Source organism: Pteropus alecto, unplaced genomic scaffold (genome assembly GCF_000325575.1).
Source record: "Pteropus alecto unplaced genomic scaffold, ASM32557v1 scaffold78, whole genome shotgun sequence".
In the NCBI taxonomy this organism is placed as follows: domain Eukaryota; kingdom Metazoa; phylum Chordata; class Mammalia; order Chiroptera; family Pteropodidae; genus Pteropus; species Pteropus alecto.
Window position 1 is genome coordinate 16,018,178 of NW_006443124.1, and position 22,821 is coordinate 16,040,998.

The window sequence follows — 22,821 nt, forward strand, 5'->3', positions numbered from 1 at the left end:
GAGTTAGCAGAGTTACCCCATTATAAGACTCAAATGTCAGGTTTTCAACAACAACAACAACAAAATACAAGAGATACAAAGAAACAAGAAAGTATGGAGTATTGAAAGGGGAAAAAAAAAAAGACAAACAGAAACTGTCCTTGAGAAAAAACAGATGATGGACTTATTAGACAAAGACAGGTGGCCAGTTAAGAAAACTATGAACAAAATAGAAATACCAATAAAGACATGGAAAACATAAAAAGGAATCAAAAGGAAATTTTGGAGTGGAAAAGTACAGTATCTGAAATGAAGAATTCACTAGACATATTCCAAAGCAGATTTGAGCAGACAGAAGAAAGAATAAGCGAACTTTAAGAGAGGGTGATTGAAATTATTGAGTTTGAGGGACAGGAAGAAAAAAGATTGAAGAAAAGTGAACACACAGAGCCTAAGGAGCCTGTGGGACACCATTAAGCAGACCAATATCCACCTCGTGAGGGTTCCAGAAGTAAAAGAGAGATGATTTGAATAAATAATGGTTGAAAACTTCTCAAATTTGATGAAATACATGAATATAAACATCCATGAAGTTCAACAAACTCCAAATAAGATAAACTCAGAGACCCACAATGAGGCATAATATAATCAAACTCTTGAAAGACATAGACAAAGAATTTATTTATTTTTTTTTTATTAAATGCCTGTAGCACCTGGTATTCCAAGGTGGTCTCCCATCCAAATACTAACCAGGCCCAACCCTGCTTAGCTTCTGAGATCAGACGAGATCGGGCATGTTCAGGGTGGCATGGCCGTAGACAAAAATCTTGAAAGCAGCAAGAGAGAAACAACTCATCACATACAAGGGACCTTCAAAAAGATTGTAGGCAGATTTCTCATCAGAAACTTTGGAGGCCAGAAGGCAGTGGGTCGACATACTCAAAGTACTGAAAGTAAAAACATTGTCAATCAAGAATTCTATATACAGCAAAACTGTCCTTCAAAAATGAGGGAGATATTAAGACATTCCCAGATAAACAAAAGCTGAATTCATTACCACTAGAACTGTCACACAAGAAGTACTAAAGGAAGTCGTTCAGGTTGAAATGAAAGGACATTAATCAATAACTCAAAGCCATATGAAGTTATAAAGATCTCTGATAAAGATATATACATGGACAATTATAAAAGTATTATTGTAGCTCTGACATGTAACTCCACTTTTTGTTTTCCATATGATTTAAGAGACTAATGCATTTTTTAAATAATTTTTTAAAAATAAAGTATATTTTTGAACATGAAATGCATAAAGATATGATTTTGTGACATCAGTAACTGTAAGGGGATGGGGCAGAGTTTTTGTATGCTATTGAAGTTAAGCTAGTATAAATTCAAATTAGAGTGTTAACTTTAAAATGGTAAACATAATCCTCGTGGTAACCACAAAGAAAATAGCTATAGAATATACACCAAAATAAATAAATAAATAAATAAAAAAAAAAGAACCATTAAGTTGCTATTTCACAACAAAAAATTAACTAAACACAAAAGAATACGATAATCCAAGAAATGAGAGACAAAAAGCTATAAGACATACAGAAAAAAAAAAAAAGCAAATGGCAGAAATAAATCCCCCTTAATAGTTATTATTTTAAATGTAAATTTATTAAACTCTCCAGTCAAAAAGACAGAGATTAGCAGAATGGACTTTTTTTTTTTTTTTTAGTTATCCAACTATATGCTGTCTACAAGAGAATCATTTTAGATCCAAAGAAAAATACGTTAAAAGTGAAAGAATAGTAAAACATAGTCCATGTAAATAATACACAAAAGAAAGTGGGATGGCTATACTAATAGCAGAAAACAGACTAAAAAGTTAATAAGAGAAAAGGAAGAACATTATTAAGTAAAGGTTCAATACAGTAAGAAGATATAACAACTATAAACATTTACACAATGAAAAATAGACCGTCAAAATATATGAAACAAAAATTATGAGAATTAAATGAACAAATAGACAGTTCTACAATAATAGTTGGAGATGTCAATACCCCACTCTATTAATGGATAGAACAACCAGACAGACGATAGGTAGGAAATAGAAGGTTTGAACAATACAATAAACCAAATGGATCTAACTGACATACATATTCTCAAGTGCACAGGAGACATTCTCCAGGATAAACCAAATGCTGAGCCACAACAAGTCTCAAATATTAGTATCATGCAAAGTAACTGCTCCAACTACAGTAGGATGAAGTCAGAGATCAACAATAAAAGGAAACTAGAAAAGTCACAAGTTGTGGAAACTAAACAATGCTCACTTCAACAACTAGTGGTTCAAAGTAGAAATCACAAGAGAAATAAGAATTCTTGGAGGCAAATAAAAATGAAAATACATATTAAAACTGATGGGACACCGTGAAAGCAGTGTTAAGAGGGTAATTGATAGCTATAAAAACTTATATTAAAAAAAAGATCTCAAATGAATAACCTAACTTTTAACTTAAGGAACTAAAGAAAGAACGAATTAAACCCAAATCTAGCAGAAGGAAAGAACTAATAAAGATTAGAGCAGAGATAATTAAGAGAACAGAGAAAAATCAATGTTGGGTCTTTAAAAAGATTAACAAAATCGACAAACCTTTAGCTATGTTGACAATAAAAAAAAAAAGAGAGAGAGACAGAGAGAAGACTCAGTTACTAGCACCAGACAAGAAACTGGGGACATTACTTTCAATTCTACAAAAATGAAAGAATTAGAAGAAAGTACTGTGAACAATTATACAGGAAGAAATTGGATAAACTGGATGAAATGGATAAATTTCTAGAAGCACAAAACCTACCAAGATTAAATCACAAAGAAAGAAAAAATCTAAATAGATCTCTAACTAGTAAGGAGATTGAATCACTAATCAAAATCTTTTTGACAAAAAAAAAGTCTTGGACCAGATGGCCTCACTGGTGAATTCCACCAAACATTTAAAGAATTAACACCAATCCTTTTCAATCTGCCTCTCATAGAGAAGTTAGGCCTGAGCCACAGGGTTCCAGAAACTTGAGCAGCGGGGGCCAGACCCCTCAGCAGAGTGGCAGGTGAGCAGCCCAGGAAGGCAGAATGACTGATTGGGCGTTGGAGGCACAGGGGAGCACACCTGCATGGTGGTTTGCTGGGTCCTCTCCCCTGCGTCGCATCTCCCTGTGGACCTAATCCCCCCAGTGCAGGCTGGCTGCCTCTATAACTGCCACAGAGCCTCAGAATCTCCAGATGTGAGTCCTGGTGACCTTAAACACCAGGAGACACAGACACGCCTGAGGAGTGGGGGCTGGGCAGCGGGAAACCAAGGTGGAAGCGCATGCCTAGGAAGAGGGACGTTGTGACTCAGAAGCCACCCCAGCTCCTCCCACACCTGGCCTGTGGAGGGGTTGGGATTCCTCAGGTCACGTCCACAGGTGCGTTTTTCCTGGGCGGCGGCATCTGATCCAGCCTGGCTGGTGGCTGCCCCTTGGCCAGTAAGAGCAGGGCCTTGACAGTCCAACTACCATGTTTGTTGTTGTTCCCCAAGGCAAAACCCCTAGTTGATGTTGTAGCCAGAAGGAGAAGGCACATCCAGAGGCAATAGGAGGGGCAGACTTGGGTCTGGAGCTCAGAGCTGGGCTGGGAAGGAGACTAGGCCATGGCAGGAATCTTCGCGCACCTGCAAGCCAAACACAGTGCCCAGAGGGGCTGGCCTGTCCCAGGAGGTGCGACTGTGACTGCTGGCCAGCCAGCAGGTGCTTCTCTCCTTATGTCGTGGGCACCGCTAATCACACCTCAGGAGTCTGATGGTGTCCCTTGATGCTGTGTCTTAGGAACACTGGCATCAGTGCCCAGGTGGGCTGGTGGGCAAGAACAGGGCCTGGGGCTCAGATACACCTGTGCTCAAGTTCGAGCTTTGCCAGGTAGTCAGCATGTGACCTGGACATCTGCCTTGCACTCCAAGCCTGTTTCCTCATCTGTAAGATGGAAGGGCTAAGGGAGGAGATGGGGGTCAAGCAGGGAGGGGTGGCGCTGTCAATCTTCCCAGGCTTGGACCCCAGCTTCTCCCCAGCTCCTCCCTCCCACTGACTCTGCCACTCGAATGCCTGGGGTGTCAGCTGCTCCTCACCATCCGTTTGCATTATTCAATTTCAGGCTTTGCTGCTTCTCACCTGTATTACCGTGTCACTTGAATGCCACACGTCTCAACTGAGCAGCCATATGTATGTGCCAGACACATGGCTAGGCCCTGGGGATGCAGCAGGGTGTGAGCCAGGCTCTTCCTAGGGAGCACGCAATGTAGGGAGACTGAGGATAGTGTGAGGCCCAGGAGATGGGGAGGCCTGGGGGCCTCAGGGGTCAGGAGGGGCACCAGGCAGGCAGGTCTGGAGTGTGTGAAGGTGTGGTGTGTTGTTCGTCCTGGGGTGAGGAGGGCCTCACCTGGACAGATCAGAAAGAGGACTTTGTAGTTCAGACTGTGGCTTGGCCACTCTCGTTGAGCATCAACAAGGGATTTGAGTCCTCTCGGTGACTTCATCACAAGGTAGCCATGTCCCCAACCCTGCCACCCACCATGGCCCTGGGATTTGTTCAGGTGTTCCTGGGCCTTTCATCCTCGAGGCTTCGTTTGATGATTGACCTTTATTTTCACCTGAATGAACAACACTGAAACAATAACAACAGGGCAGGGGCGACATACATATCAATGACACATTTTTCAATGCTTCATTGTAGTTTCAGCCACTTGAATAATATGTTTGTATGCTGTCGCATGTGCAGTCTTTTCTGCCATTTTCACTTGGTTATGCCATAATTGTTTCCATGCAATCACTGAATTTTCATAACCATCGTTTCAACAGCAACAGAGACTCTGCTAACGGGTGGGTATATGCTAGTGTCCTTGTCTGTTCTCCTTTTGTTCATTATCTGTGGTGCTCTGAGATTTAGTTCACTGCTTGTAATTAACACCAAAGCAAACTCCTTTCCACAGCTTTTCTTCTTTAGATTATTTTCTTGGAATAAATTTCCAGAGTTGATTAGGTAAAAAGATATTACAGAACATAAGGGTCTTGGCACATCAAGCCAAATCTTTTACAATTCAAAGGGACCATGACAATGTCCACCACTGCCCAGAAGTGTTTAAGGGCCAAACAGCATTGGTTGTTCTATTAGGTCTTGTTCATTTAATGGTATAAAGTAGACACCTGTAAGAGTCACACCACGCCCATGTCTGTTCTGTACACACGCGGAGCCTCAGGCCCCAGAAAGACAGAGAGAGGAAACTCGAAATAGTGGTTTAGAAGGGACAAGTGGAGCAGCCTTCCTGTCCCCCAGTGACCCCGTCTGTGGCGAGTCCCTCAGTTCAGAACCCGTCTATGCCGGCCTCAGGCTCCCAGCCCCTACTCATATCCACCACGCAGGCAGTGTTCATGGAAGCACAGATTGGGGAACTGGTGAGTTCACGGATTTTCAAGGGAAGCTGTGACAATAAATTTCCCCATCATCACTGGCTTTTTTAAAATTGTGGTAAAATATACGTAACATGAAATCTACCGTCTTCACCTTCTTTAAGTGTACAGTTCAGTGGCATCATTGTTGTGTAACCATCATCTCCATCTTTAGAAGTCTTTCATCTTGCAAGACTGACACTCTATCCCCCACTAAAGAGTGACTCCCCATCCTTCATCCCAGACCCCTGGGAATCACCATTCTACTTTCTGCCTCTATAAACTTTACTCCAGGAATTTCAGATAAGAGGAACCAAACAGTATTTGTCCTTTTGTGATTGATGTATTTCACTTAGTATAATGTCCTCAGGCTTCATTCATGCTGTAAGGTGTCAGAATTTCCTTCTTTTTTTAAGACTGAATATTATTCCATTGTAGGTCTAGACCACATTTTGTTTATCCATTCACCCATCAATTCCATTGTAAGTCTAGACCACATTTTGTTTATCCATTCACCCATCATGGACACTTGAGTTGCTTTATCATCGGCTTTTAAAAATTATCCCTGGACATCTGAACAATGGAACTCTGAGGTGGTTAAAAAATAAAAAGAACGAGGATGCAATGTCCTGCCATGGAAAGATCTCCAAAATGCAATGTTAGTGAGGAGAGCACAGGAGAGTATATGCAATATGCTCTGTTTTTGTGTAATAAAGACAGAAAAGGGGAATATATATTTCTATTCCCTTGTCCTTGTATAAAGACACTCTGGAAAGATAGATAGGAACTAATAAAAGCAGCTGTTTATGGGAGGAGCATAGGGGGCAGGTGGGGGTCTCCACCTTCACATGCTGTGTTTCTGCGCATACTACCATAATCGCACCATGTTGTCCCCAGCTCAGCTGGGTCTTTGCACACGGTGGCCCCCTGCCTGGCCAGTCTCTGTAGGCCACTTCCTGCCCTCAGTCTCAGCACAGACCACTGCCCCTGCCCCGCCCCTGGCCCCTTGCTGTGTTTCAGGCAGCTGGAGACCCTCTTGGGGGAGGAGACCGGCTTTTGCCCTTGGCAATCCTCCTTCAGAGGCCAGGGGTGGGCCCTCACTGCCCTGTCCTCTCCAGCACACTTACTGGGAGAGGTGGAAGGATTGGCGGGGTGCCACCAGACTTTGATCTCACCCACCCTCTCTCTTCAAGGCACTGTGCCTCGTCTCCCTTCGCCTGGGCCCACCTTGCTTCAGTGAGACAGTCTCTCAGCAGTGCTTGCTGTCTGCCTCCCACCACCAGCTCTGGAGGTCCTGCTCAGTCCTCCTCAATCCTCAGTGTCTAGAATGGGGCCAACAGTCGCTCCACGCCTGCACACACATGTGAATGAACATCCTTCAGCAGTGGTGGGAAGAAGCCAGAAGCTGCAGCAGCAAGGGGACAAGCCAGTCCATTGAGACCCAGGCCTGGGCCCAGATGAGGACACAATGGCTGGTTGAAGGTCAGCGGGGCACTCTGGCAGCCTGTCCACTCTCTGGGCATCCCTGAGGGTCATGATGGTTCTGGCCTCCAGCCCATCTCATGTGCCCAGCACCCCATACCCGGTCCCTAGTTCCGGGCCAGGCCCAGAGGTGCTTGTCTCTTGAAGTGGTGGCATCCTGGCCTTCACAGAAAGGCCCCTGCCATGCATCTGGCAGAGCACTCTGCCCTGCAGAGAGGTTTCCAGAATCACGTCTCCTGCAGCAACTGGCCAGTCTTTGAGAAAATGGGACTGGGATTGTGGGCAGGCCCAACACTATGGGAAGAAGGTGCCAGGTATCCGGCAAGAGAGAGTGGACCCTGCTGGGCTCATGGAATCAGGCTCAAACATGGGGCCCTGGGCATGAGTCAGAGCCTCACCCACCACAGAGCTGACCATCACCCCTGCGTGCCCACGTGCTCAGCGGCCTCCACGCTGGGATGGACAAGAGGTGGTTTTATGAAACTTCACAGTTTCATCGGCTGAAAATTGAACACTTACAGCATTGCTGGGGAGGTGAAAATAAAGCTGTGGCTGTCCCCAGGGCCAGCACTGTCCAGGCTGCACTGTCCGGGCTGCTGTTCATACTGGTTCCCACACCCTCCCCATGCTGCGACCCAGTCCCCGAACACTCCGAATGGCCCTCCGATCCCCAAAGTCAACTCTGACTCTTCATGTCCTCTGTATCCTCTCAGGGCCAGGTCACCCAGGGGGCTGGGAAAGACAGAAACGGGCCTGGGTCAGGGTCTGCCATGCGGACAACAGGGGCGAGATGAGCTGAGCAGTGGAGAGACTCCAACCCCTGGTGAGCCCACAGGACTCCATGGTTAAGAATGTTGGAGCGATCTGAGTGTCCAGCATGGAGAATGGTTAAACAGCCACAGGATGGCCGGGATATGTGGCTGTGAGGGATATGTGGCAGGCTTAGTTCAAGAAGACTGGCCTGCAAGGATTCATTGGAGCCCAAAGAGGACACACAGGTCCACTGCACACCTGTGAAGGTTGCCTGCTACAGCCCATGCCCTTGAATCAGAGCCAGGACAGAGGATGTGCCCTGACCCGCTTGGAGGAGGTCTGGGTGGAGAGGGTCCCATGCGGCAGCTGCAGTTGGCCTTTCGCCACACCGGGCACCAATAGCAACACCCCCAGCACTTAACAGTGCTGGCAAGCAGAATCTGATGATGCTCATTAAAGGTCAGGAAGCAGGGAAGGCTCTGCCATGTCCGGACGGATAGAGGAGTGAAGATTGTGGGAGAGCCTTCCTGCAGGAAGGAACAGCTGGACAGGTCGTTAGAGTCTAACCACAAAGAGCCTGGGGTGCCAGACTGTGGGGGGCTGCCATTTGGCTACACCAGAGAGAGACCTAACTTAGAGGTTCACACAATGGAGAAGCCTATAGAGCAGCTTCAAACACAGTAGGACCCAGGGCCTCACATGCTAACCTCAGAAATGTGCCTGCTTTCCTGGCCCCTTGTGGGGACAAAATGGTCCCAACGGTGCCTTTCCACCAGCTCAGAGACCCCAGTGAAAGGGCTTCCAGGTGCTGCAGAAGTCCTGAGGTTGCAGTTGAGGCCCCAATTCGGATAAAGCTCGTCCCTGCTCCAATCTTTGTGGCCAGAGGTGGGAAAATATGCTGATTGTCTGGGCCTTGTCACAAACACCCTTCAGCGGAGGTGAGAGTGGACTCTCCAAAGAGCAGTCCCAAAATGGCTTGGGTGAGAATGAAGGAGAGCTGGTTCCTGGAGGATGCTGTGCTGTGGGCTGGGGGTCCCTTGCAGCCCTCCCGGAAGTTATCACTGGGCCCAGGTAGACACAGCGGTGCCTATGGGAGGCAGGGCCCACCCAGCCAGCAGCCCAGGGAGCCAGCAGGCCCCAGCTTAGATGTGCCCCAACTTCTCTTTACCATTGCAGACAGGCATGCCCCGGACACTGAGTGCCTCCGAAATGGTGACACCTGGCAGCCCCGGCCCACCCCTCACCGAGCCCACGGAGGGCGAGCAGGCCGGGCAACCCCTCCTGGATGGGGCTCCATCCTCAGCCTCCCTGGACACCCTGATCCAGCACCTGGTGCCCACGGCCGACTATTACCCCGAGGTAGGTGGCTCACCCAGTGAGGGGGGGAGGGGCAGCAGAATGGGCTTTCTCCACTAGGCATAGGGGAGACAACAGGGCTGGGGCTGGCCTTGGGCCTGGTGGGAGGTGGTTGGGAGGCATGTCCCCTCCATGCCCTGGTGAGCTTTTATCACCTTTCTCCTGTGTTCCCCAGAAAGCCTACATCTTCACCTCCCTGCTGAGCTCCCGCCTCTTCATCAAGCCCCAGGAGCTCCTGGCCCGGGTCTGCCGTTTGTGCATCGAGCAGCAGCAGCTGGACAAGCCAGTGCTAGACAAGGTGAGGAGAGGCAGGGCAAAGCAGAGGCCTCTGAATGTACTGGCGCTGCCTCAACATGCCTTTGTGCATCAGCCCTTGCAGAGGCAGTGATTGTCCCCATTCTCCTGATAAGGAGCCCACAGGAGGTTTCTGACTTGTCTGAGGCCCAGAGCCAATAAAGAACAGATGGAATATCTAAACAAGGGGGGCTGTTTTCCAGTGCCTATGGGAGCTCTTGAGCTTGCAGAAGCCCAAACCTACTCCCCCATAGTCCTATCCACAGGACCCCTGCCATCTGGGATGGCGCTACAGCATCTGCTAGGGTTCCTGCCCCCAGCACATTCTAGTCCACCCTTCCCTCCTCCGTGGCCCAGCCTTCCCAAGGCCAGATGCTTCAGGCTGTGGCTATTTACACATGTGTCTGTGGGGCTTTACTACTATAGTAATAGAAACCCAACTACGACTGGCTTAAGGCAAAGAGATTTTACCAGCTCATGTGAGTCACTGCCAAGCCTCAAGTACCACTGGCTCCAGGGACTCAAATAACCTCATTAAAACATGGTCTTTCTCCCTCCGACCTTCTGCTCTCTTTTCTCCTGGGTCAGCTTCACTCTCACTAGGGCACATTCGCCTGCATGGTCACAGGTGGCCTCTGCTGCTCCAGGCTCACAGTCTATCCTTCCCAAGCCGGTGGAAAAACTGAGGCCAGTAAAAATCCAGATCTCATTGGCTTAGCCTAGGCCACATGACTGTGAGCCAATCACTGTGCAAAAAAGGGCTGTACCGTGCTCTGTTTGGCCGGCACAGATATGGTCCTGGAGCCCTGGGCTGGGAATGCAGGACAGGTAAAAGGGCTGTACCGTGCTCTGTTTGGCTGGCACAGATATGGTCCTGGTCCTGGAGCCCTGGGCTGGGAATGCAGGACAGGGAGACCCCAAAGGCTGAGATGTGTCACCACAGAAAGGGTGATAGACTACCCAGCAGGCAAAAACGGAAGATGACTCGGCCCCAAATGTGTCTGTCCCCCTCTGCTTCTCTGTGGTCAGCCCCCATCTCCATGTGCCACTCTGGGCACCTAGCACAGGGAAGGCATTGTCCCATCCCCCTTGGCTCCCATTGCTGCTGCCCAGGCAGCCCAGACCCGGCAAAGAGGCAGTGACTGAGGCAGTGACTGATGCGGCCCCAGGACCCCTCACTCAATGTGGGCCCCTCGTCTTGCCTTGCAGGCCCAGGTCCGGAAGTTTGGCCCCAAACTGCTCCAGTTGTTGGCCGAGTGGACAGAGACCTTCCCGCAGGACTTCCAGGAAGAGTCGACAATTGGGCACGTGAAGGACGTGGTGGGCCGCATCGCCCCCTGTGACGAGGTAGGAGAGCCAAAGAGTCCTTCACCCTGCCTACGCTCTGACACCGGGACCTGAACTTGATACAGAGCCCACCTCAGGGCCCATGTCTCCCCAGCTGCTCACTGTAGCTCCTCTACCATCTGCCCCTTTCTGCCCTGTCAGGAAATCAGGCACTACAGAGCCAGCTGGGAAACCAGGCCACTGGCTCCAGGACTGGTCTCTTGTCTTCTCTCCTGCCTACTCTCATCGATGGGATCAGATGGCAAGCCAGGGAAGACCCACTCATGGGCTCTTGTGGTTGCATGGTTAGGCCATTTGTCTATGACCCATTAGGCCAGCCTGGCAGGGCCCTCCTGGCCTTGTGGCACAGAGGCCTCCCCCTCCTCCCCCTGTACCATACAGGGGCTGGGCTGGCAGTCAGTGCCCTTGGACAAGGACCTGCCAGTCAGGGATGCAAAGGGCTCTGCAGGGCAAACCAAACTAACAGCAATGGTGGGAATAACAGCCACACACTGTCTGGTCAGATTCTCCTGGGGTCCTCTGAGCCTCTGGGGTGAAATTGTAAATCCTGCAGGGTAGGGGCAGAGGAGGAGAGTAGGTCTCCCTGTGGCTCAAATCACAAACCAGGGTAAACACAGCCCTTACACTTCCGGCATCTTGGGAGGCAGCCCATGTCCCAGGCATCAGGTGCCTCTGCGCCCCGCACCCTGCCCAGCTTTCCCAGCTGTTACTCTGGGGAAGGCACTTAAAGGTCTCTAAGCCTCACTTTTCTTATGGGTGGCAGGAAGACAAAACCCCCCCCAGGATTATGCTGAGACTACAAAGAAGGGTTCCGCAAAGGGGAAGGGGCCTCCTGGTACATTTAGAAGGGGCAGGTTTATCAGTATCTGCAGAATGACTCTTTGGCCAGAACTGATGTTGCTTTTTCTGGAGGAGAACATTAGGGGTAGCGCTTGTCAGTTGCCCTGGAAGGAGACTGTCCATGGCAAGCTGGTAGCTAGTGACGTGCCCCGAAGTGGGTCTGGACATGGCAGAGCCAACTGTATGAAGCAAAGGAAAACTGCTAAGGGAGGCTGAGCAATAGGGAGCCATAAAGCCCAAAGCCTAACTGAGGCTCAGAGAGGGTGTCCCCGCCCTGGGGACACTTCATACAGCAGACAAGTAACTTAGCTGTTCTGAGATCCTGGTGAGATGAGGGTCATCTCCTCCTCTTCTGCACCCCCTGGTCCATCTGGGGGTCCTGACGCTTGGTTAGGATGAGGCAGAGAATAGGGCCAGGGATGATCGATAATTGGATAGATCAGGAGGGGAGGGTAGAAGCACGGGGAGGAGATGCTGGCTGACTGGCTGGATACATAGTTGGCTACTTCGAAGGATGGATGCAGGAGGGAAGACAGATGTTTGGGTAGTTAGATAGGCAAGTGGATTAATGGGGTGAGTGGATGTGGGAAGATTGATGGATAGGTGGGTGGGTGGATGAATAGATGGATGGGAGGGTGGGTAGGTGGGTAGGTGGATGGGTGTGTGGGTGGATGGTGAGTGGGTGGGGGGAGTAGATGGATGAATAAGAATGAATAAATGGATCGGTGGATGAATGGTGGGTGGAAGGGTGAGTAGGTAAATGTCAGGAGGGAGGAAAGATAGACTAGTGAGTTTACGGATCTGTGGGAGGGTGACTGTACAAAAGGCGAAGTGGACAACAGTAGGTGGGTAGGGAAGAGATGGGTGCAAGGATGATGGATGGATGGATGGATGGATGGATGGATGGATGGATGGATGGATGGGTGGGTGGGTGAGTGGATGGATGGATGGAGTAGAAGGTATGTAGGGGGATAAGAACCTAGTCACCTGCTTCTTATTCCTCCCCTCTTCCCCCCACCCCTTCCCCTGGCCAGGAGGCCTTCAGCAGTGGTGAGGTCTCAGCCATTGACAAGACAGGATTATCGACCCTTATTAGGCCCACTTCTGCCATTGGCATAGACATTTCAGAGGCAGACCCTGGCCTTCTGGCTGCATTGGGGGTGGGGGAGTAGGTGTAAATCCTGGGCTGGTTTCCTTGAGAAGCAGTGTCTCCTCACTGACCCCCTGAGAACCTGTCAGGGCTGTGATGAGAAATCTTTTCTAACCATCTAGTGGATGAAAATAAGATACAACTGAGACCTATGATTGGGCTTTTGAGAGCAGTCATCTACCAAGTTGGGATTTTGGGAGCAGAAACGTCTTCATTCAGGACATTTTTCTTCTCTTCTCTTGGGATCCAATTAAGTGCGTGAGCTGGAAACAGGATTCTCTGGCCGCTCACCCCACCGAGGTCCAGGCCAAGGGCCCCCCAAGTGTCTTCATGATCCCCAAGTTGTCCTTCCACAGAAAGCCCCCGCTTCGATGGGAGGTCTTCTAGGCTCTGGTTCCCGTCCGCCAGATGCTGCAGGCTGTCTGTGGCTATAGGCAGGGGCTCGCTCAGAAGGGAGAAGGTGAGCCCTGCTCCTTCCTTGATGAGGAAAGGCCCTTAGGACTCAGAGGGAGAGATCTGGATCAGACCACTTGAACCCAGACTCGGGAACCACAGCTGTGTGACCTTGGGCAAGGTGCTGCCCCTCTCTGAGCTTCAGTTGCTTCATCCATAAACAGAGATAATAACTGTCCCCATCACACAGCATCGAAGCAGAGTCCCTGAGGTCACCAGTGCTCTTATTTCAGCATTCAGTAACTGTGACCTCTGATGATGAACAAATTCTTTCCAAAATTTAGGCACATGGGGATTATTTTTATTTATGGAACTTTTATCATGGGGCATTTCAAACATACATAAACAAAGAATAGTAATCATGAGCTCCTGTGGACCCAGCACCTCGCTTCAACAATTATCGACATTTCCCCAAACTTGTTTCTTCTATTCTCTCACGCACTCCCCCTGCCAAATTATTTTTAAACAGATCAAAGACATTATATTTTTTGCTCCCGAGTTATTTCAGCATTATTTTGTAAAAGGTTTCTAACACAGGGGTCGAATCAAATGACATCAAGTGCCCTGCACAAGGCAGTGAGACAAACACGAGTGTTTTCAGCGTTTTCAGAGCTGCGCATCTTTGGGCGAGTTACTTAATCTCTCTGAGCATTCAATGTCTTCTGTAAGAGGGAGGGTGATAAGCGCACCCCCATAGGATTGTGAGGAGAACAAAGGGCCCAGGCACATGGAGGAGACCACACAAGGCCAAGGCCAGTGGGGCTTCCCATCAGAGCAGCACTGAAAGGCGACATCTTTCTCTTTCTTCCTGCCCCCTTTCCAGGGAGCCTCATCCTCAGTGTACTCCCCGCCGCCTCTCAGCAGCTGGGAAGAAAAGGCTGGAGAGGAGCTGGGAAGGCCATTCGCCATGACTGTGGGCTCTGGGAATTCCCACAGAAGCCTTCCCATCACCCTGCTCTGGGCTTTGGGGATTCCCAAGGATGCCTTCCTAGGGGACCCAGGAGTGTGTCATGGCCAGCCGGGCCTTGGAGGGGCTCCCAGTAGATTGGACTCCACAGTTTTAGCTCAGGGAGACCAGTGCTGAAGGTGAGGGAGGCTGGGGGAGCCCAGGGTAGGCCCAGAGGTCGAAGCCCAGGTAAGAGAGACAGGACAGGAGACAGCAGTGCCCTGGCCACACCCATTGGGCATGGGCAGAGGAGGCAGATGTGAAGGGCAGCCCTCTGGGGGACTGATCTTGCTTTCCCGCCAGCTCACAGCACTGTCTGCTGGACTGACCCCACTGCCTGTGACTGCTCCCCCAAGGGCACAGATGGCGGAAAGCTGACATTGAGACCAAACTGGGCAGGGTGTGTAGAGCTCTTGCCTGGGGTGGCGGGTAGCGGGGGCAGGGGTGATCCCCCTGGGCTGGCTCAGGGGAGTTTCAAGAACTTCAGAAAACAGAGGCCCCCTGCCCAGCCAGAGATAAGGGCTCTAAGCACGAAAAGCCCAGTCTGAGATAACATGAAGGCACCTGGGGAGCCACAGCCACACCCACAAATGACCTCTGCCCTTGAACCCAGCTGTGTGTGTGCAGTAGGCGGTTCGTGGACATGGATGGAGAAGAAAGACCTCATCCTCCCAGGCCGGCAGGCAAGCCACAAGCCATAGGCAATGCAGCACCCTGCCCAGCACAGCCTGGGCTCCTGCTAGGGACAGGGAACACCTGACATTCTCAGTGTGGGTCTCTGTGTGGGCCCAGGTGTATCACGGAGATGGCCCAGTTATACTGCGGAGATCTCCCAGCCTCTACCCACAGCATGTAGAAATCAATGAGAAATTGAAAGGAGGTCAACAAGAAGGGCAAATCCTGTCCCTGCATTCAGAGGGGGAGCAGAAGATTTAGGAAAGAAGCAACCAATAAGCTTGAGGATAACGCCACTGGAAGAAATCTCAGTGAATTAGCACACAGGAAATGATCATTACTTGGAGTGAAAACTAGTTCAATAGAAACAATTCCTGCTAAATTATTTGCACATTTTTAAATCGGGTAAGGATGTGGTCCTATTAAATCTTAGGCACAGGCCTGCTGCATCTTTGACTTCAGGAGGGCTCCACAGTCCACCCAGGAGGGGCTAACAGGCCACGTCCAACTATCAGCTAATACGTGCGGGCCTCTCCCGAGAGCCAGGCACTGCCCTTCGTGCTGGGGCTGAGCAACGTGGCCAGTGTGGCTTGCGAGAGCTGGCAATGTAATGAGAGGAGGGACAGGGGAGAGGACAGTCCTGGAGTGGGTGGGCAGGGCTATAAAGGAAAGGCACCAATGCCTCATGGCCAGAGGATGAGGACATGCCAAGAAGTAGAAGGCTGCACAGACCCTGCCCGGGGCACGGGGTAGGGGTGGGGAAGAGGCCAAAGAGAAAGGAGTGGCCTGTGTTTGGAGCAGAGGCAAGGGGAGCAAGGCCACATGGAGGCCATCAAGCGAGGCTAGAGCTGACCTCAGGGACTCCAAGCCGCACAGGGCTTTGGTCTTTGTGCACGTCGGGGGCATTTTAAGGAAGAGGGTGCAGGGGTCAGATGTGCAGTTCAAAAAGACCGTTGGCAGTGCAGTGGAGTGGGGAGAGGCCTGCATGGATGCAGGAGGCCCACTGAGGAGGCCACCGCAGCCACCAGGGAAATTGCCACGACTGGACAACAGAGACCATGGTGGATGACTGGAGGGGCATGAGGGAGAGTGCTCTGGAGGGTGACCCCAGGCCCACATACCTGGCCAGCACTCTGTCCACTGAGGCAGGGTAGCAGGCCGAGGTGGCAGCTCTGGGGGGAGGACAGCATGACTTCCACTTACATATGTCGGACTGAAGGGGCCCTTTGGCCATGTGGCTCTAGCAATCAGAGGAGAAGCTGCACATGTAAATACACACATACCAAACGACACTCTGGATGTGAAGCAGCATCCGCAGCACTGCAGTGCAGAGCAAGGGGAAGAGAGGACAGAGGGAGATGGGAAGAACCCCAGCCTCCAGCCATGGTGCCGACAGACAAGCTGCAAGGCAACATGGCCAAGGCAGATGCAGCCTGAGAAGTGGCCCCTGGCTTTCATGTTGGGTCCTGAGGTGACAGCGAGAGTCAGTCCTCTGGCTGAAAGGAGTGGAGCCAGATGGGGCGGTGGAGGGATAAGTGGGAGTGAAGGAACTTGACAGCAGTGCAGCTGCCCCAGATGACTAACTGGGTAAAGTAGAGAGATGGTGGCCAGTGGAGGTATCAGGGCTCACAGGTGACAGGTGTTGCCCAGGGCTGGCTGTGGCAGGACCCAACTCACCATCTTCCTGGCACTCAAACGAAGACCTAGCAGGCAGCGTGCTGACCACACTTTTGGAGACGACAGAACTGAGAGGGGCTGTTCCTTCTACGGTAACAGAGAGCAGAGTAGAGTAGGATTTCAGTTTACCCACACACTGCCCAGCTAACCAGCAGATGCCTTCCGGGTCTGCCCCCACAGCTCTGGGGTTCAGGTTCAGATTAGGCAGCCTCTTGTCGCAGTCCCTGTGCCCAGAGGGCTCTGCCACAGGCTCCTGTGGCTACTTCACAGAGCAGCACTTCCATCCGAGGCTGGTGGATTCCATCTACATCACCAGCGCTTTGAGCACCAACAATGTGGGACCTCAACAGCCACCTGGAATCCCGTGAGAGACCTGAGGAGCCATCCATGACCCCAGCACATAGGTCCAGCAAGCCAGACACCCCACCTGCAAGATGCTTCTGGGTTTCTGTGTGTGTCAAAAGAGCATATGATATAAACACATTTGCTCTGAAATTCCCTGGCAGTGCTGACAATTCACTGCCAACAATTCACCGCCGACAATTCACCGCCATTACCTCTCAGGCCTCTGGGACCCGGCCCACCAGATGTGCACTGCCTGCCTGCTGACACCTCGGTGCTGCCCAGAGACCAGGCCCTGGGGCCCAGCACCACTCCCTGTCAGCTCCTCGGCTCATGGGGGACAGAGGCCACCTCTGGGCGGCATTCGCTAACAAGCTCAAGGGCTCATCCTGTGGGTTACTGATCAAAGCCCTGGAATGTGTGGGCATCTCACTTAGCCAACCAGCTAGTCCAGTGGAGCCTTCTTGAAGAGAGGTCTCTGAGGGGGAAACTATCAGTTTCCCCTTGAGGAGGAGGGTGGGAGCCCCTCGAGGGCAGAATCATGGCCTTTTGTCCCTGTACCCAGTCCAGGGTGGCCCAAAGAGGAACGCACCCACCTGAGCTGCATGGTGAGGGACTCCATTGGCACAGTAAGTGGTTGTTGAGTGCCCACTGAGTGCCTAGAGCCAGCCCGGCTCTGAAGACCAAGCCCGGAGCAGGGCCTGTTCCACACCTCCCTGCTCCCTCCCATCCTCTGCTCCCTGGCACGGCCCAGCCCACCTACCCCACTGCCCTGACAGCTGGGGTAGCTTTGGATCTCCATCGCCCCCCTGGATGTGTGCTCTTCTCAGCTCCCATGGTAACCCTGCAGACTTCTCCTCAGCTGGTCTTGGCTGTGGTCCCAACCTCAACCTGCCCTGGATTGGGTCCTGCTTCAGGATGAAGCAGGTGTAGGCACACCTAGGAATAGCCCATCCCTGCCAACCGACGGCCCTTCCACCTTAACCATCAGAGAGGCAGAGATGGGTGTTCAGGTATGAGTGCCCTCTCTTCACCCCTGCAGGCATACAGAAGGAGGATGCACCAGCTCCTGCAGGCTCTGCACCAGAAGCTGGCAGCTCTGGGTCAGGGGCCAGAAAGCCTGCTGGGTGCCGACAAGCCCATCTCCTACAGGACCAAGCCACCAGCCTCCATCCACAGGGAGCTCCTTGGCGTCTGCAGCGACCCCTACACGCTGGCTCAGCAGCTGACCCACGTGGAGCTGGTAAGCGGGCCCATGCCACGCTCTGCCTGGACCCAGAGCCAGGAACATCTGATAACTGCTGGCCACCCCTCCACCTACATCTGGACCCTGGCCCGCCTCAGCATAACACAGAGTTTGAGCCCAGCACAGCAGGGCCAGCCAGGCCTCTCCAGAGTGACCTGGCTCTGGAGTATTCTCTCGCCACTCCGGGGCTGGAGGTGCTAACCCTGCCCAGCTTTGACCACTGGCCAGCATGAGAGTCCAGGCCCGGGACAGAGGAACTAGGTTCAAATCCTGGCTCTGACACCGCCTACTGTATGATCCTCTCACTAATGCCTCAGTTTCCCTATCCGGGACTCACACAAGCACATTGTACCGATGACCCTAGCTTTCTGGCCAGACAGGCCTTCCTGCTTATGAAGGGAATCCCCAGGCCCAGCATCCAGCATGTTGGGTTCCTGGTAGAAGCAGAGGCCAAGGGGGCACCCCAGAGAGAGGAGGTTGGGGTGTGGGTTTCTATCCTGCTAAACCTCCACCATTTATAGGTCCCTTGCTCTTTTCCAGGCACTATACTCAATGCTTACAGACACTGTCTCATTCACTTTCCCACCACCCCGCCAGGTAGATGCTATTATTATTCTCTTTTCACAAATGAGGAAACTAAGGCCTGGAGAGTTTAAGTGACATGCCAGACACAGCAGAAGAGACAGAACCAGGATTTGATTCTGACCCAGACCCCATGGTCTTAGCCACCAGGCCTCCCCTGGTGAGAATGGGTCATCAATTACCAATTTCCAGCCCCATTTCCTGGGTATCACCCCACAAGCACTTTCTATGGGGACATTGCTCCTACACCCGCTCCCTCCCCGCTCCTCCCCATGAACTGAGGCAGCCCTTGAACGTGGGAAAGGAGGGACTGCCTCTTTCAGAGATGGTGCTGAGCTCTGTGACAACCCGGAACAGGGTTGCAGAGCTCCAGTGAGAAGGGCAGGTGCCCAGAGACCCTCTGGGGGTGGCCCGGGAGGCAGGGAGCCTGCAGGAGCACTATGCCAGGCCCCCATAACTTCCGGTTTCTGACTCCTCCTCTCCCTTCCCACGCAGGAACGCCTGAGACACATCGGGCCAGAGGAGTTTGTCCAGGCTTTTGTGAACAAGGACCCTCTGGCCAGCACAAAGGTAGAAGTCCCTTGGACGGGCTGTACCTGCAGCGACCACTGGTCCCTATGGGGTACCCCACCCCCCCCGCACCAGCATCATCTCAGCCAGCTTCCCAGGGGCCCAGGGCAGGCTATGGGCTTGGAAGGGCCATGCCCACTCAGCCCATGCCTCCAGCCAGAGGGCCTCAGACCGTGACATCCCCGAGTCCGGGGGAAGCATGGGAGAGCAGACGTTCCCGGCTGGGTCACACGCCTAACAAGGTCGAAGGTGCAAGCGGGGAGCTGAAGCCCTCGGTGGGGAGGAGGGTAGAGGGCGCCTCCGGCTGCTCAGGAACCCCGTGTGCTCTCCGGATGCATTTCGGTGGGCGCCGGTGCCCTCCAGCGGTCACTCGGGGAAGCGCTGGCTGGTGCGCGCTGCCCAGGGAAGGTCAGGGCGCTCTCGTCCCTCTGAGGGTGGAGGGACTCCTGGGCCACGCGCTCAGGACGTCTTCCACACACGGATTTCAAAGCCCATCCCTCCTCTCTCAGAGCCCAACCAGCATGGTGCCTGGTGCTTCTCAACGAAGTCAAATGCTAATGAGAACCAGAAACGTGTCTTCTGCCCTGCACCTAATGAAAGCAGTGCAAACTAAAGATGCGATTGCATTTTCACCCCTCAGATTAGCAAAGATCAAACTTTGTATAAAAAAGGGACGCTCTCATACATGGACGGTAGAAGGCGAAATTGGCACAGCCACTTTGGAAGGCAGCGTGGCAAGAACATCAACACTCAAATGTACTCTCTGTACCCCAACTTTCTTTACCTAATAGTTTATCCTACAGATATACACACCCGTGTACACCAACATATATACGCAAAACATTTGAAATAAACAGGGTTCCTTACATCCAAAGCCTGGGGACCGGATTAAAAATTATATTACATTCACACACGGAGAATGTTATGCAACTATTAAAAAGAATAAGAGGGACTGTTTAAGTATGGACTAAGCGCCAAGATCCATTGTCGAGAGAAGGAAGTAGAGTGAAGAGCAGTGACAAAAAGTATGTGGCCATTCGTAATAACAACACGAAGGAGGGTGCATGATACATTCCTGATTGCCCAGGCAGGGCTACATAGACAGTCTCTGGGAATCCTGGTTACTCCAGGGCGCTCAGCAGGGCGGGACAGGAGCTGGGGCAGGAGCAGGAAGCAGACTTTGCCACTCTTAGTGGGTTGTTTGTTTCTCTCTTTCCTTTTGTTGGAGGTTTTGGCCACTTTCAAGTATTACTTTTTTATTGTGAAATACATCAAAATTCCACGTGACAGTTATTCACCCACTCTGCTCTATATGAGCATGAGCATGTGTGCAGCGCCCAGCCTCTTGCTATTGTAGATTTTGCTGCTATGAACATTGTTACACATTTCCTAGTGTACGTGGGTGCAAATATTTCTAGGGCATCAGTTCTCAAGTGTGTTTTTTTTTAGGATACCTTTTCACTATTAAAAATTATGGAGGATTCCAAAGAACTTTTGGTTATGTCGATTTTATCTTCCAATATTTATTATGTTAGCCATTAAAACTGATAACTTAACATAGTTATTTATTCAAAAGTAACAGAGAAAGAAGCCATTATAGGCTGACATATGTAACATATTTTGTGAAAAATAACTGAATTTTCCAAGATAAAAAATTATTTTTTTATTTTTCCAAAAATAAAAAGGTGACATTGTCTTACAGTATTTTCACAGATCTCTCAAGTGACTGACTTAGAAGGCAGCTGGATTCTCTTATCTGCTTCTACATTCAATCTCTTGACATACATTATCCGTGGAAACTCCAACCTGACATAAATATGTAGTCGGAAAAGGGAAGTACATTTTACAGCCATTTCAGATCATTGTAAATCTTCTTTGATACTACACTGCAAGTCAGTAAGTGGTAGTTGTTAAAGATTAATTGCAATTAGCAATATGAAAATATATCAATGGACTTTCTGGACTCTATTACATGGAAATCCATTCGTCCCTCTTGCGTCTTGAATAGCTCTTCTTTGCCCATGCATGATTTCGTAACATCATACATTGGTCATTTGGAAAATATGGGTTCACTGAATCAAGGAGATCTTCCAAATGTTGGCACGTTTTGTTATACAATATTTTAAAATCACATTCATGAATATCACTTAGTAGTCTCATTTAAAAAAAAAAAAAAATCCTCGAGTATTGGGAAGCTGCCAATCTGCCAGAGGTGCACAACATGTTTTACAAGTTCCCAATTTTTCCTGAAAACTTGAATTTTAACATTGGCAACAAATATTATCGACTGTTCTCCTTAAAGTGACAGTCTCATTTTGTTCATTTCCAAGACAATATCAGCCAAATACTGAAGTCTGAATAGCCATAGTGGGTCAGTCCCTCTGTCAAGTAAAAATGGCGTTCCCTGAGAAAAGTAGCTGGCTCGCCAATCAGTCACACAGTGCTCTTTCTCAAGACCAGCCTCAGACCTCTGCATGAAGCAGAAGCACCTGTGTACACTCCCATTTCGTCAGAGAGACTATGACAAAGACTTGAAGATCAAAATTTAATAAAATGGAAAAATGTTTTCCTCCTTGAGGACATTCTTAAGTCACACTCGCTCTTTTTCTTTCTCTGTGTGTGTGATGGTGAGGAGCATGATGCCACCACACTGGTTTGGTGCCTCTACCTCCATGTGGGCTAAGGTGGCAGAAATTTTTCCCTCCATTCTTTTACACATCACTGCAATGTCAACACAGCGAAAAGGCTTACCATTGTATAAATATGAAAATAGTTTTGCCCTTGTGGACACCCAGGAGTCCACAGACAACACTCTGAGAATTGTTGCTCTAGGATATACCTGGGAGAGGGATTACTGCCTCTGTCACAGAGTAGGCACATGATCAGCCTTACCAGGCAATGTCAGGTGAGGCTGTCCCCAGTGGGGAGTTTTTCTTGCTATGAATCCTCACTGATACTTGAAATTGTCAGACTACTTTGTTTTTGTCAGACTGTTAAATGGAGCATCTTTTCGTGGGTTTGGGACATTCTTGTTTTCTGTGAAATGCCTGTCCCTAACTTGCATCCAGTTTTCTATTAGTGATTTGTCTTTTCCTTAAGAATTTTTAAAAGTTTTGTGGTTTTGTTTTTTTTTTTAAATATGTACTAGATAATTATCCTTTATGTGTCAGAAGTACTGCAAATTTTACTCTCCTGGTAGGTAGCTTTGCTTTTATTCTCATTATTATGTCTTTTGATGGGTGTGTATTCTTAATTTTAACCAAGTCAAATTTACTAAACTTTCCCTTTATGGTTTTGTTTTGTTTTATTTTGTTTGTTTTTTTGTTTTTGGTGGTGGTGGTAGTTAAGAAATCTCCCCCTATTCCTTACCCAGGTCATAAAGATAATTTTCTGTTTTCCTCTAGAAGTTTTAGAGTTTTACCTTTCACATTTAAGTCTTTAATCAGCAATTCATCTTGTAGATTTGGCTGAAGGTGGGGGTCCATTTTCATTTTTTTTCCATGCAAATAACAATTGTTTCTGCACTATCGTTTATGTCTTCCCTTGTCCACCCACATTCCCGGGCAGTTTTGCTGCTGTCGTATGTCAGGTTTCTCTGTGTATGGATCTGTTCTTGGACTGTCTGTTCTGCTCCATGGGTCGTTTTTCTGTCTCAGTATCGAT

General features: G+C 50.0%; 1 protein-coding gene and 1 pseudogene across 1 annotated transcript in view; one reads left to right on the forward strand and one right to left on the reverse strand.

Moving 5' to 3' along the window:
* Positions 1-680: 680 nt before the first annotated feature.
* LOC112472100 lies at positions 681-799 on the reverse strand (annotated as a pseudogene).
* Positions 800-8,862: 8,063 nt separating this feature from the next.
* RASGEF1C (RasGEF domain family member 1C) overlaps positions 8,863-22,821 on the forward strand; it is a 28,798-nt gene continuing 14,839 nt past the window's right edge. Inside the window, exons 1-5 of the mRNA XM_006923244.2 lie at positions 8,863-9,039; positions 9,212-9,334; positions 10,540-10,677; positions 17,803-18,003; positions 19,084-19,158. Coding sequence (XP_006923306.2) covers positions 8,863-9,039; positions 9,212-9,334; positions 10,540-10,677; positions 17,803-18,003; positions 19,084-19,158 — 714 coding nt within the window. The remainder of the gene's footprint in view (positions 9,040-9,211; positions 9,335-10,539; positions 10,678-17,802; positions 18,004-19,083; positions 19,159-22,821) is intronic.